Raw genomic sequence first — 14,517 nt, 5'->3', positions numbered from 1 at the left:
TGACATCTCTGCAGAAGTTAGCTTTGATTTCACTATAACCTATAGCCTATACATATACACCACGTCAGTTGGATGAGCAGCAGGTCATGATGAACAGATCCTATGCCATGGAGGAGCTGGCTCCGGGACGTCCGGAGAGCGGCGGGAGGTCCAGGGAGTCCTATAAGTTTGTGTCGGAGGACAAGCTGAACGGTGGAGAGGGGCAGCAGCCCTCCGGCTGCCTCAGCGTCAGGAAGGTCTCCTACACAGTCAGGTAGGAATGATGGCACACTGAATGTGGCTATATGACATGTACACTATGTGAACTAAACGGAGAGGAAGGCTCCTTCAGATTTGGTTATAGATATTTTGTTGATGATATTAAGACAAACTGATTTGAGCAGAAGCTGGCATTGGCATACCTACTAATTGCCGACAGGGAGTTTGGTTCAACTTCTCCTTTTCAACTCCCTCTCATATTTCAGATGTTCTAGGACAGGGGTTCTCAACCCGTGGGTCGCGACCCCTCGGGGGATCGCCAAATTATTTTGGGGGGGTCCCCATTTTTTTCTTTTTATTTTAAACGTTTTTTTAAACGTTTTTCTTTTTTTTCTTTTTTTGCAACAATGGCTGGAAAGTGGAAATGAAGAGTTTACATTACATATAGTACACGTATAGTACATGCATACACCTTCCCTAATGATTATATATGGTTTCAGTATTTATTTGTGGTGTATTGTCTCTATTAAGACAATACACTATAAGTTATTGTAGCAGTCAATTTATATTGGGGGGTGGGGCGGGGGTGCCAAAGCATTTTTGGGGGTCCCCGGCCAAAAACATTGAGAACCCCTGTTCTAGGATGTAAATTAAGATGTATTGATCTGTGTGTGTGTGTGTGTGTGTGTGTGTGTGTGTGTGTGTGTGTGTGTGTGCGTGTGCGTGCGTGTGCGTGTGTGTGCGTGCGTGTGCAGTGAACACGTGGGTCCGTGGTGGGACTTGCCCTCATACAGGAAACGATGGACCCGTCAGATCCTCAACGATGTGTCCTTCCACGTAGAGAGCGGGCAGATCATGGGCATCCTGGGCAACTCAGGTTGGCATCATGCATACATTATTCTGCTGGCATTAAAGCACAGGCCCAGTGAACAACACATTGTTTTCAAATGTTAGAATATTTGGGTTATGTCGAAGACGTACATGTGCCTTGGAATTGCTTTGGTTGCAGAATTAAGAGTAAGACATTTGATGTTAGGGTTAGTGTAATGTTAGAGGCACCTGGGGCTGTGGGTCCCAAGTGAAATCTTCCAAATTGCCATGCCAACGCCAAAAAGTGTATATTCTCTTGTTGGTATTGACTCCATTGACACCTGACTGACCGCAACAAATGCAGTTTACTGACACACTAGTTTACGTTGGCTGACCGTCAACGAATGGAATGCCATATCCCAAATGTGACGAGCATGAGCAGGAGGTGCCATGCGTGCTGAGGCTCCTGACTGTTTGTTCAATGAATACGGCATTGAACTGTCAATGGTCACATACTTGTGCGCGTGTGTGTGTGTTATAGGCTCGGGGAAGACTACCCTCCTGGATGCAATCTCTGGGAGGATTGGGAACTCTGGCACACTGTTGGGAGAAATCTTCATTAACGGCAGAAACCTGAAGAGGGAACAGTACCAGGACTGTTTCTCCTATGTACTGCAGGTATGCACGCACACACACACACACACACACACACACACACACACACACACACACACACACACACACACACACACACACACACACACACACACACACACACACACACACACACACAAAAATACTTGCTATTAGAAAATAATACAGATTTTTCAGCTCCCGGGTTCATTGGGGAACACAAACCTCTCCACCACGGTAAGGTGATGGTTCCTTGGAGGGAATGAGGCATTACCCCAGGTGAAGGAGTTTAAGTATCTCGGGGTCTTGTTCACGAGTGAGGGTGGGACGGAGAAGGGGATCAGCCGGAGAATCGGAGCAGCAGGGGCGGTATTGCAGTCGCTGTACCGCACTGTTGTGACAAAAAGAGAGCTGAGCCAGAAGGCAAAGCTCTCCGTCTACCGAGCAATCTTCGTTCCTACTCTCATGAAGTGTGGGTCATGAACGAAAGAATAAGGTCACGAATACAAGCGGACAAAATTAGTTTTCTTTGATGGGTGGCTGGCATCACCCTTAGAGATAGGGTGAGAAGTTCAGTCACGCGAGAGAGTTGCTGCTTCTTTACCTGGAAAGGAGCCAGCTTAGGTGTTTTGGGCATCTGGTTAGGATGCCTCTCTCCCTAGGAAGGTCCTCGAGGCATGTCCCACTGGGAGGAGACCCTCGGAAGGCCGGAGGTCTCAGCGACTACATCAACTCACTGGCCTTGGAACGCCTCAGGATCCCCCAGGAGGAAATTACTAATGTTTCTCTGGAGAGGGACATCTGGAGTTCTCTGGTGGAGCTGTTGCCCCCGCGCCCGACTATGGATAAGCTGTTGAAGATGGATGGATGGAGATGTTTCATCTGTCAGTATAGCCATGCATTGATGACAGTGACTTTACATTGCATCTCAACATCTTGTAGCAAATGACCTCTGACCTCAACCTGGCACTTAACTGTCATTTTGAACCATAGTGTTTACCATCTTGGTAAACTTCTCCCAGACTGTACATCTTTTACACATTTGTACAAATGAGCCACTCACTGACTTTAAAACATCTACTCTAATAATAGAAGCATTATGGCATTAGGACCATTACAGCTTCAACTATGAGTTGGTAATATTATCATATGCATGCCATGCACACACGCATGCATGCAAGCACACGCACACCCATTGTCCCTTTATCCTGGTTCCCACCACTCATTATTTGACATAAAGTTAATCTTTGACCTTTGACTTGGTGAGTGTGTGTGTGTGTGTGTGTGTGTGTGTGTGTGTGTGTGTGTGTGTGTGTGTGTGTGTGTGTGTGTGTGTGCGCGCACACACACTCATGTGCATGTACATATCCACTTATCCAGAGTTACCTGCGTTTACAACAATAACCATGAAAAGTGGAGACTATATGAACATACAGACATAATACAAAAAAAACTAGGGAAAAGGTTGGCTTGGAACCCTGTATGAATGAAATTAACTCGAGAACCTTGATAGCCTCCTCATACACCTAATCTCTCATTGAGAGGTGCTCATGTGTAGCCAAAGCCTGAATTAAAAAATCGTGGGCTTTAAAACCGGTCCTCGCTTCCCTTTCAAATGGTCTCCGTGTTCCAGCCGATAGCGGGCTGCTCTGCTCTCTAAAGCCCTGTCATTAACTGCCTCTGCTAAGCCGCAGATAGAGAGGTGATACGGGCCGCTGATAGAAGTCACTCGGAGGAGACATGTGGGACCGCGAGGCGCCGCATGTTAATTGAAGCAGGCAGCGAGTTCATTAGGTTCAAGATGTCCGTAAGTGTGTGTTTCTGTCTCCGAGTGTGTTCGCGTAGCTCGGCTACACCGGAGGAACATAGTTGATATTGTATAGGTTGCTGTTGCGTCAGTATCGGTGATTACTGCAAGGATGTAGCAGCACCATGCAGAGCTTACTCAATGTGAGTCAGATGCTGCTGTAGTATCCGTGCCCAACTACCAGAGAGTCACACACAGAAAGTTTTCATGCGCTATACCATCTCACGTTGAGCACACTTGAACTCACACACATTACTTTGGTTCAAGTTAGAGTAACCACAGGCATAGAATATTGTACTATATTCTCCTCTTTACCATAAATCCATAATCCCCCCTTAGCTATAGCCCATGCATATACTGAAATAATAGTGAGGAAGATAGATTGAATAGTGATAGATTTGAGATAGATGCTACTTTCTTTTTTATTGATAAGGTTCCTGAATTGATCCTTTCTCCCTTCAAACGACTGGTTCTTTTGGATTCTGCCCTCCCTCTTGCTCTGCCTGCAGGCATCATCTTAAGTATAAATGTCACTTCGAAGTGACATTTACAAATCCACGGAATGCAGCAAATCAGGCTGGAACCCAGGCAAAGTTTTTGAAAGAGTTTCAACAATATTGAAAGTGTTGAATAATTTAGATTTAGTCCCTGGCACAAATTAATTGCATTTTTATAGCGCTTTTCCAAGTGCTCAAAGCGCTTTACAATGGTTCATGCATTCATACATTGGGAGGTGAAGCGGCGAACAGTCGACGCCAGCGTCCTCACTTCCCACATTCACACACCAATGGTGGCGAGCTCACACCGACCAACTCATTGGAGGCAACGTGGGGTTCAGTGTCTTGCCCAAGGACACTTCAACATGTGGACAGGAGGAGGAGCCGCGACTCGAGCCGCCGACCCTGGGGTCATTGGACGACCTGCTCTACCTCCTGAGCCACAGCCGCCCAAAGCATTGGGCTGCCTCTTCTGACAAAGCATTGTCAGAAGAGGGTCTGCTCGGCCAAATACAAATTTGGGGGTCCTTGGCACGAAAAATAATTAGAAAGTCTTTACTGGCCCAGACCAACAGCTTCTCTCTCTCTCTCTCCCCGTGCAGAGTGACAACCTGTTGAGCTACCTGACAGTGGAGGAGACTCTGACCTACATTGCTCAGCTCGCCCTGCGGAGACACTCGGCCGATGGCATCAAGAAGAAGGTGACCGCAGATAACCGCAAGTCAGGCCAGCATGTCTTCCTCTTGACCAAACTAGCAAATCGAATATACGTGCTAATAATAATAATTCAATACTGAAGCATCTTCAATAAAACCCTAATGGTCTTGTATATTTCAAACGCAGTGGTTGAAGCCACCATGGTCAGTATGACCATGTCAGTATCGTGGTCAGTATCATGTCAGTGGTCAGTATCATGGTCAGTATCATGTCAGTATCATGGTCAGTATCATGGTCAGTATCATGTCACTATAATGGTCAGCATTATGGTCTATAGTATCATGCCACATGATACAATACGTCGCATTGTGAGCTTGTAGATATATTATCTTCTACATATTTTCAAATTTTCATACATTTTGAAAACTTGAAATGGGACATTATTTTGTCATTTTGAATAATATTGTAACAGAGACACATACTACTACATTGTGGTATTGATACACCATTCTACTCCATCACCGATAATACTGCATGGATATAATCTATAGCTGCCATCTGGCATCACACTTACATCGTAGTTAGTTTGTCTCTCAATAACCTATTATTTTGGTGTTAGCATTATGTTATGCTTTAGTTTAGATATTGAAAAATAGCAGATCTACAAGCTCATAGCGCGCCACCGAGTGGCGCGCTACGAGCTTGTAGGTCTGCTATTTTTGACGACTGACATAGAAACATGGCTTTTTCAGAAAACTGTCAGGATGTAGAAGACATCTTTAGCATCTGATCTCAGGTCAGAATGGAATAAGTGACCTCTGACGTGTCGTGCAGGTGTCGGCAGTGATGGCAGAGCTGAGTCTGAGTCACGTGGCCCACAGTGTCATCGGAGGCCGCGTCTTCCCGGGCATCTCTGGAGGAGAGAGACGGAGGGTGTCCATCGCCAGCCAGCTGCTTCAGGACCCCAGTGAGTGGCTCAGGGCTCTCATTCCTTTTACATACAGTAGCATACATGGGCAACTGGCGGCCCCCACCTTCACTTACTTAATGTGGCCCTCAGTCCCGCAATACTGATATTTTATTGATTTCAGCTGTTACAATTCCAAGCATGCAAACATGACCCGCTTATTACTTCAGTCTAAATTAGTAGCTTAAGTGGTATTAAAATGTTATTGTCTTATTGTATGTCCAATGTATTTGTATTCAGTTAATAAAGTTAAAATAACTATAATTTGAAAGGGCATTTGAAATAAAATAAAACAATTACTTTTTAGGATTCCAATTCAAAAATTGCAAAAATAATTCAGGATTTCAATTAAAATTGCAAAAATAGCTGATCTACAAGGTCAAAACACGCACTGCGGCGTGTTTTGAGCTTGTAGACAATACTATTTACTATTTTGTACTATTTTACAGTAATATGCAATGTGGCCCTATGGAGTGAGTGTGGAAATATAGTGTCCCTCTCCATCGTCAAAGTTGTCCAGCCCACCCCCGCAAATTTTAATCATGCCACAAGCAGGTACAGTACAGCACTGGTTGGATTAACCGTAAGGTCAGTGTAATAAGTGTATGTACTGTACCACGACAACATTCCCCGATTAAAAGTGATTCTCTACATCTAGCAACACAAGAGGTATAGATTAGATTAGAGGAGGAGGGAGGGAGAGGGAGAAGCAAAGGGCTATATTTCACACACAATAATCCGGTCAGTGCTGCGGGTAAGTAAGTAAGCAAGCCTTGGGAACCAACAGTTTCTGTAGCGTGAGGCGGCTTGATGTACAAGTGCATGCCCCGTTGCCCCAGGAGGCATCATGTACAAGTATACACCCCGTGGATCATATCCACGGCTATAGGGGATGTTGCTGCATGGGTACCCCAACCTTAACACGCTGATCATGCTGAACACAATTAATAAACCCTGCACTACTGGGATATACAGTAGGCTGATAATGTATAGCGATACAAGCTACATTTCCCCAGTCCCCTTCATGCCATATTGGTATTGCTCACTGGTCTAACATAATTATTTATTATAGATTTTAATATTATTTAAACAAGCTGAATATACTTTAAATCTATAATCTCCAGCCCTATCTAAATTAGAAGTAGTGTGCCATCCCGAGGAGGAGAGAAGTTCTCCACAAAACGACGGTATATATCCCAGAAGAGTTGTGAAAGTCATTAAGAACTGGACAAGGAATGGCAGAGAGAGAGGATGGAAGGAAGTCACATGGGATGGAGGAACAGCTAATGAAAGACCGGGTTATCACACCACTCTGAAGCAGAGAACTGTGTGTGTGCGTGCGTGTGTGTGTGTGTGTGTGTGTGTGTGTGTGTGTGTGTGTGTGTGTGTGTGTGTGTGTGTGTGTGAGTGTGTGTGTGTGTGTGTGTGTGTGTGTGTGTGTGTGCGTGTGCGCCCCGCCGCCCAGTTGTAGTTTATCAGGTCTGTCCCCAGGGACATATACAAAGGCCTCAGTCCTCATTCAGGATTAGACTGGACACACACACACACACACACACACACACACACACACACACACACACACACACACACACACACACACACACACACACACACACACACACACACACACACACACACACACACAGTCACACACACAGTAATAAGAAGTTCCCATTCAGTGCCTCTCCAATCAACCAGGAAATGAATTAATCTCACAATTAATGCATTTGCTAATTCCACTCTGCTTTCATAATGCAAGAGGCAATCTTTTAATTGTCCTAATTAGAGTAATTAACAAAAAAGGACTCACTTATCTTAACACATTAATTTTGTACCTTTGAGGGGGCCTGTTCATGCCACTTAATAATGAAAGTCCATTAAAAGCGTTTCAAAAGTTCAAACTGGAACACACACACACACACACACACACACACACACACACACACACACACACACACACACACACACACACACACACACACACGCACACACACACACACACACACACACACACACACACACACAGTGACATTATCGTCTCTCTCTCACTATTCCCCGGATGTGTGGCTGACTCACCCAGTGATGATGTCATCATTACCATGCTGTCTTGCAGAGGTGATCCTATTGGACGAGCCGACCACAGGGCTAGACAGCATGACGGCCAATCAGATCGTGCACCTGCTTGCGGAACTGGCCAAGAGGGACCGCATCGTCATAGTGACCATCCACCAACCACGCTCTGAGCTCTTTAGGGTATGGGTTAGACCGTCCACCAACCACGCTCTGAGCTCTTTAGGGTATGGGTTAGACCGTCCACCAACCACACTCTGAGCTCTCTTTAGGGTATGGGTTAGAGTAGACCGTCCACCAACCACACTCTGAGCTCTCTTTAGGTGGGTTAGAGTCACTGGGAGCAGTGGTCTTAGACCAGTAAGACACCACTGCTCCCAAACACTGGACAAATTTGTATGGGCTGACTCACAAGTAAATATCCCTTCATTTTGTGTTTCCTACATTTTCTTTTGAATTATTAAAAAAAGCAATCAAAATAAATCACACCAGTCTGAAGTGAGTGGTGCAACAGTGCCCCCTGTTGGTACTCTAAACATAGGGACGGACAGAGGGACATTGCTGTTCTTTGGAGTGGTTGCACCACTCAGAAATCTTCATGAATATAACAAACTCAATGATTTATCTAAATAATAATTACATTTAAGAAATCCAAGACATTCCATTAAATTGTAAAACAAATGTTTAAGAAGTAGTGAAATTAGCAGATCTATAAGCTCACAATGGGTCTCTTCACGCAGCGTTGCAAGCTTGTATAGATCTGCTATTTTTTACTAGTTTGGGTTCCGGGAGACATCACATTTTGTGTGTGTGTGTGTGTGTGTGTGTGTGTGTGTGTGTGTGTGTGTGTGTGTGTGTGTGTGTGTGTGTGTGTGTGTTCTTGTCCTCCAGGTGTTCAGTAGGATAGCCATCATGAGTTGTGGTGAGATGGTGTTCTGTGGGGAGCCTGCGGAGATGGTGGACTTCTTCAGCCAATGTGGATATGAATGTCCAGAGTACTGCAACCCCTTTGACATTTATGGTATGTATGTAACACTGCAATGTGTATTTCCGTGGCCTTGTGCCTATATCCAGGTTCAGTGGTATAAACAACTATTTAAATTCATTAAATGCATTCAAATAGCGCCTTACTCCAAAGCACGTTTCAATGAATACAGCCAAGTCTCTTGCTCAAGGAAAGCCAAGGACACTTCGACACTAACCCGGGAACCCGTTTTGGTGTTTTAACTAAGCATTATGTGTGAAAAATAGCAGATCTACAAGCTCATAGCACGGACCCCCATCTCAAAATATGTAGTTCCAGGGACCCCCCCAGAAGTCAATATTTTAGTTAAAAATGTTCGCTCTGAAATATATATTCAAAGATTTGCGACACATTTTCACGACTTTCACAACACATTTTCACGACATTTTCAGACCTACAAGCTCGTAGCGCGCCACACGCTATGAGCTTGTAGATCTGCTATTTTTCAGAATGCTTAAAACACCAAAAGCGGGTTCACGCCCAAAATGGGTTAACTCTGACCTTTGACTGCATGCTTTGTGTTTCTCTGGTTGTGTCTGACCTGACAGTCGACTTCACCTCGGTGGACACGCGTAACAGCGAGAGAGAGGCCGCCACGTTCAGCCGCATGCACGAGATCACCTCGTCCTATCAGGCCTCCGCCATCTACTCGCGCATGCTGGGAAAGACGCAGCGGAGCCTGCAGCGGGCCGAGAAGCCGGCCATCCCCTTCAAGAGCAAAGAGTCGCCCAGCGGTGCGGTCAAACTGGGAGTTCTGCTCAGGTCAGTGGTCAGGGTTATAGGCCAGGTGCTGTGGTCAGGGTTATAGGCCAGGTGCTGTGGCACAGGGGCCAGGCAACCATTCCCATGTTCTCTTTCGCCCCTGAAAAACGATATGATTCTGCTTTGATTTTTATTTGACGCCAAACTTATCCCACTGTCGAGAATATTACCTGGTCATTTTGTTGTAGCCGAAGGTTGTCCATCGGAGCCGTTGGATTTACTTATAGTTATTATCACATACAGTACATACACATGGCCCTATTTATTCAGCATGACAACAGGTTCAACGCTTTACTTCAATGAATAAATCAACATTACTGTCAACAACTGTCCAGCAAACAAAATTGTATTCTCGCTCATGAGATTCCCTTTCAGAGTGGCTGAGGCTGTTGGTAGGCATTTTCATTTATTGTGTGCAGGCATTCTTTGTTTCCACACCTACTGTAACTGTGTTTTTGTTCCTTTGTGCCTGGATAAACTCCAGTGTCTCCTCAGCCATGATATCTACCACACCATTCACAGCAACTGTGTCTGACGGTCAAGGTCACTCATGGCCACATTTGGCCAGCTATACTGTCTAAGCCGGTACAGTATGTGTCATAATACATAACATGAATATGACGTACAGTATATGTGCTTTGTGTTGCAGGCGGACAGCGCAGAACCTGTCGCGGGACAGGATGGGCGTTCTGATGCGTCTGTCCCAGAACCTTATCTATGGCCTCTTCATCGCCTTCTTCGTCATGCGCCTGGACTTGGACGTCATGAAGGGAGCCGTGCAGGATCGCATCGGTATCATTTACCAGTCGGTGGGAGCCTCCCCTTACACAGGCATGCTCAACGCAGTGGCCCTCTGTGAGTTCAAGCCCCTTATACAGGCATGCTTAATGCAATGAGTGTCCCTCGGCAATTACAATTGGCAATTAGTACTATCACTTTATTTTGATGCTAATCATTTGGTACAGGTGTGGGTGTGTGTGTGTGACACTGGGTGAAAGGTTGGGATTGTCTTTTGTCTCGTTGGGTTAATCAAAATGTGAAATCGTGGTTAATTGACCTACTTAAAACAATAAAACTAAAGGGAGTGGAGTAACAAAGGCCACACACGATCACAGTGTGTGGTGCGTTGAGGAAAATACCCACTATAGACAGACAGAGACAGACAACAACAAAAACTGTATATACAATATAATGTTTTCATCATTGTTTCACTATAAAATATCATAATTATGTCTTTTTCCTCTGATACGACAGTTATTGATACGTAGTTGGAGGCCAGCAAAGACCAGAGAACTGGCATGTGTGCTATAATATAAATGCAGTCCATTAACCTCTAGTAAACTCTGAGTGTGACCATTTAAACACCGGTGCGTTTATGAGTGTACTATAGTAACCTCTCGTAAACTATGAGCGTGACAATTTAAACACTCTGTAAGCACCCAAACAGGCACAGATAATGATCCGAGTGATCATATCACTCTAGAAAGAAACTGATAAACAGGTGCAGTAATTGGCTTTTCTGCCGGAGGAGCAGTCGTGGAAATGCAAAGACCTGCATGATGTTTTGTTTACTTATGTTTTATATTTTACTTAAAAGCCCTACTTTATCATAGGGTGAATACTAATAGCAACAATATGCAATATACCAGCTCACAACATGACGCTTTGAGATGCGTTGTGAGCCTGTAGTTTGGCTATTTTCACACAATTTATGAAAATGGCCTAATGCCATATTCAAAGTTGATGAAGTAGTCAGTCATAACATGAAGGCAATGCAATAGTTTTCTAATGTGATGTAAGGGTATTATTCCATAAGGGTGACGGCTTGTTTTTGACCTCTTGAAAGAAAATGTATTCAGTGGCTACATGTTCTCTCAATTCTGCCATGCTGATGTACAGACAGTAATAGCATTTCTTATACCGTACACTACAGTGAGGAAATACAACACAACAAGTCTTCTTCAGCCAGAATCAAGCATTGGATGTTGCGATTATGTGAATGATGACCCGTTCAACTTGCATGGTCATTTTGAATAATGTTTGTCTTGGAATCTCCTGTCTGTGTTTTGTGAGTCCAGTCCCAGCGATGCGGGCCATCAGTGACCAAGAGAGTCAGGATGGTTTGTACAGTAAATGGCAGATATTCCTGGCGTACATCTTCCATATACTGCCTTTCAGCATTATCAGCGTGTTCGTCTTCACCTCCTTCCTTTACTGGTGAGTAGAGAGACAGGTGTGTGTGTGTGTGTGGTCGGAGGACATGGTGCTGCCCATATTGCTTTGCTCTCACAGAACTCATGGCTCAAATATTCAGTGCCTGTGTAACACCCGGGATTCGAACTCGGGCCTCCAGCGTGAAAGTCCAACATCTTAACCACTAGACCAAATGGATATCCCTATGGACTGGGGGAGATATTAGACTTTTGAGGCCATCAAGCAGAGGCTGTGAGCCACTGCTACACCAGTTGCCTCGACCCCACCAGACTGTGCATCCCTCCTCCGTGACTTGTCCTTCTGTCTTTAACTCCTGTTCTGTGTCCCTTCCCCAGGACGGTGGGAATGCACCCGGACCCCTCACGCTTCCTCTGTTTCTCTGCCGTTGTCCTCGTACCTCATATCATAGGTGAGACAAAACATTGACTGAATAAACACTTTTTTTCCCCTGCCCTGACCTACTGTACGGCGGGGCACCATTTCTCCTTCTTTGTGTGAGATAGAACTTGCGGCTCTAAACTTCCAGGGCATCAGACATGCAGGGGGGCTGTAAACGGCATACAACTAACATCAGCTGCTGAGTTACAGTATGTTTGATACAATAGCAAATACCAAGCTATCTTTAATATTTAACATTAAAGTTGTGGTGTGATCAAAAATCGAAAAAAATACGTTGTTTAATTTTTGTATGACCTTTTTTACATTGTGATTATATAAAACAAGATGTTTTCCTCTTGTTGGTGCAATAGTATATTGCAATTTTTGTTTGTTTGTTAGTATTATATAACGGTTTGCTCTTTTAATGACAGTATACAATTACCTTTATTATTTATCTATTTAAATAATAAATTACATTTATAACTAGGGTTGTCCCGATCGGATCGGGTGATCGTAAATCGGGGCCGATCACGTCATTTTCAAATGATCAGAATCGGATCAGGAGCCAAGAAACGTGATCCGGACATCCCTAGTATCAATAATATATCCATATCATGATATTGTCTGTGATTTGGGATATTGTACTATTGTGGATATGGCATAAACGTGTTCAATAAAATATAAATATAGGATCGGGGGGAAAAAATCAAATGATCGAAATCGGGATTGGGAGCAAAAAAAAAAAAAAAAACGTGATCGGGATGGTCAGAATCATGTTATGTCTTTATCATGGTCAGTATCATGTCAGTATCATGGTCAGTATCATAATCGTCTCATGTATGCCTTATTTGAGTACAGCAAAATAAAACCAAACAGAAAGAACTTTATCATATTGTCACATCAAGTTGTTATACAATCATCAGGTGAAATAATCTAATTGCCAAACAATTATTCTTGTGCCCAGGTGAGCTGCTAACTGTGGTGTTACTGGGGGTGGTCCAGGACCCTAACATGGTCAACAGTGGAGTGGCACTACTTAATATAGCTGGCATCATGCTGGGCTCTGGCTTCCTCAGGTAAGACACCATTATGTCCTTTTGTTATTTGTTTGTTTATCTTCTTGAGGTTTTTATGAGGCCTCACTCACACCTAAGACACATACGCAAGACACACTTCAAACCATGTGACTCCCATTGGAACTGCATTGAGGCGGCCATGACACACAGAAGACACAGGACACAAGTGTGTCTTAGCTGTGAGTGAGGCCTAACTGCATCATGGGTTACAAAGTGTAGTCAGTATGGCCACATTTTTGTTATCCTCATTATAGCTTTAACTTTTTATTGAAATATTTGCGTGCCATTTTGGTTCATTAGTTGCACTTGCAGCTTCTGTTGCAGCTCAAGACATTCCCAGTGGTTTAGTTAACATGCAAGACATTAATTTAACCATCGATAGCCCAATTTGTCTCATTATTATTTTTTCTCTACAGGAGTACCGCGCAGATGCCAGAGGTTTTCAAGTGGCTCAGTTATATCACCTTCCAGAAGTACAGCTCTGAACTGCTCATTGTCACTGAGTTCCATGGTCTCAACTTCACATGCAGTAGGTTATCATCACCAAACAATCGTCATTGGCAATATACTTGCCCCAATTTTGAGACTGTAAATGACCACATCAAACAAAATGAGGTCACAGCTGTTATTTTCAAACCTACTTTTATCGTTTGCAACACTCTTTATAGTCTGCAGTTTACACAACAAACGCAATGATATTTTATTGATTTATATTTATAATGGCAATGTCATTTTAATGTTTTAATTGTTGGTGGGCAATTATTAACACCTCTCCATGTTTTGTTGTTCTGTGCCAGGCGACAGCAGTCTAGGGGCCTGTCCAATCACCCATGGTGACCAGATCATTGACCAGGGTTACCCTGGTGCTCTTTCCCGATACACGTCAGACTTTCTGCTTCTCTACTCCTTCCTGCCTGTCCTCCTTCTGCTGGGTGTTGTCAGCTACAAGATCAGAGACCACCTCGTGCGTCACTAAAACCATCTTCTTGTCGTCTACTGGCCTAAAATAACCTGTGAAGGGCTGCCTCTATGTAATGAGTTAGAACAGTCGTTTGCAACCTTTTTCATGTCAAGGCCCATTATTTTTTCGCCCATTTGCACCACGGACCACCATTTGATGAGATCTAGCCTCTCGGACCCAAACGAAATAATTTTGTTGTCGTTGGATAAGATGCTGTACTGATGTTGGTACCATAGGAGAGATAACAGGCAAAGGTTGTTACGAAGGAACGATGTGTCACTCTGACATCACAACTGTGGCGTCAGAGGTGACATCACAATATTATAAATATAAGGCCTCAGCAGGTTTACCGGTAGAATTAAGCTTGGATCTTTAGTTGTGACTTACTCACCTTTGACTATTGAACCCACCTGCCTCAAGAGATCGCATTTCTATCCCTTACTAACTAAGGTGCGACCTCTCG

The 14,517-nt window shown here is 44.1% G+C and overlaps 1 protein-coding gene across 1 annotated transcript; it reads left to right on the top strand.

The window, feature by feature from the left end:
- Positions 1-89: 89 nt before the first annotated feature.
- Positions 90-14,069, top strand: abcg5 (ATP-binding cassette, sub-family G (WHITE), member 5; the record flags this gene model as incomplete). The annotated part of the gene is made up of 14 exons (XM_083775016.1): positions 90-253; positions 954-1,075; positions 1,550-1,686; positions 4,548-4,646; positions 5,437-5,569; positions 7,683-7,822; positions 8,531-8,660; positions 9,212-9,425; positions 10,075-10,280; positions 11,504-11,642; positions 11,975-12,048; positions 12,982-13,093; positions 13,510-13,622; positions 13,891-14,069. The coding sequence occupies 14 exons, from the start codon at positions 90-92 to the stop codon at positions 14,067-14,069; spliced, it is 1,962 nt and encodes a 653-aa protein (XP_083631142.1).
- Positions 14,070-14,517: the final 448 nt, after the last annotated feature.

This window comes from Protomyctophum parallelum (genome assembly GCF_964188405.1).
Source record: "Protomyctophum parallelum genome assembly, chromosome: 10".
Lineage (NCBI taxonomy): Eukaryota > Metazoa > Chordata > Actinopteri > Myctophiformes > Myctophidae > Protomyctophum > Protomyctophum parallelum.
This window is presented reverse-complemented; position numbering and strand designations above follow the sequence as displayed.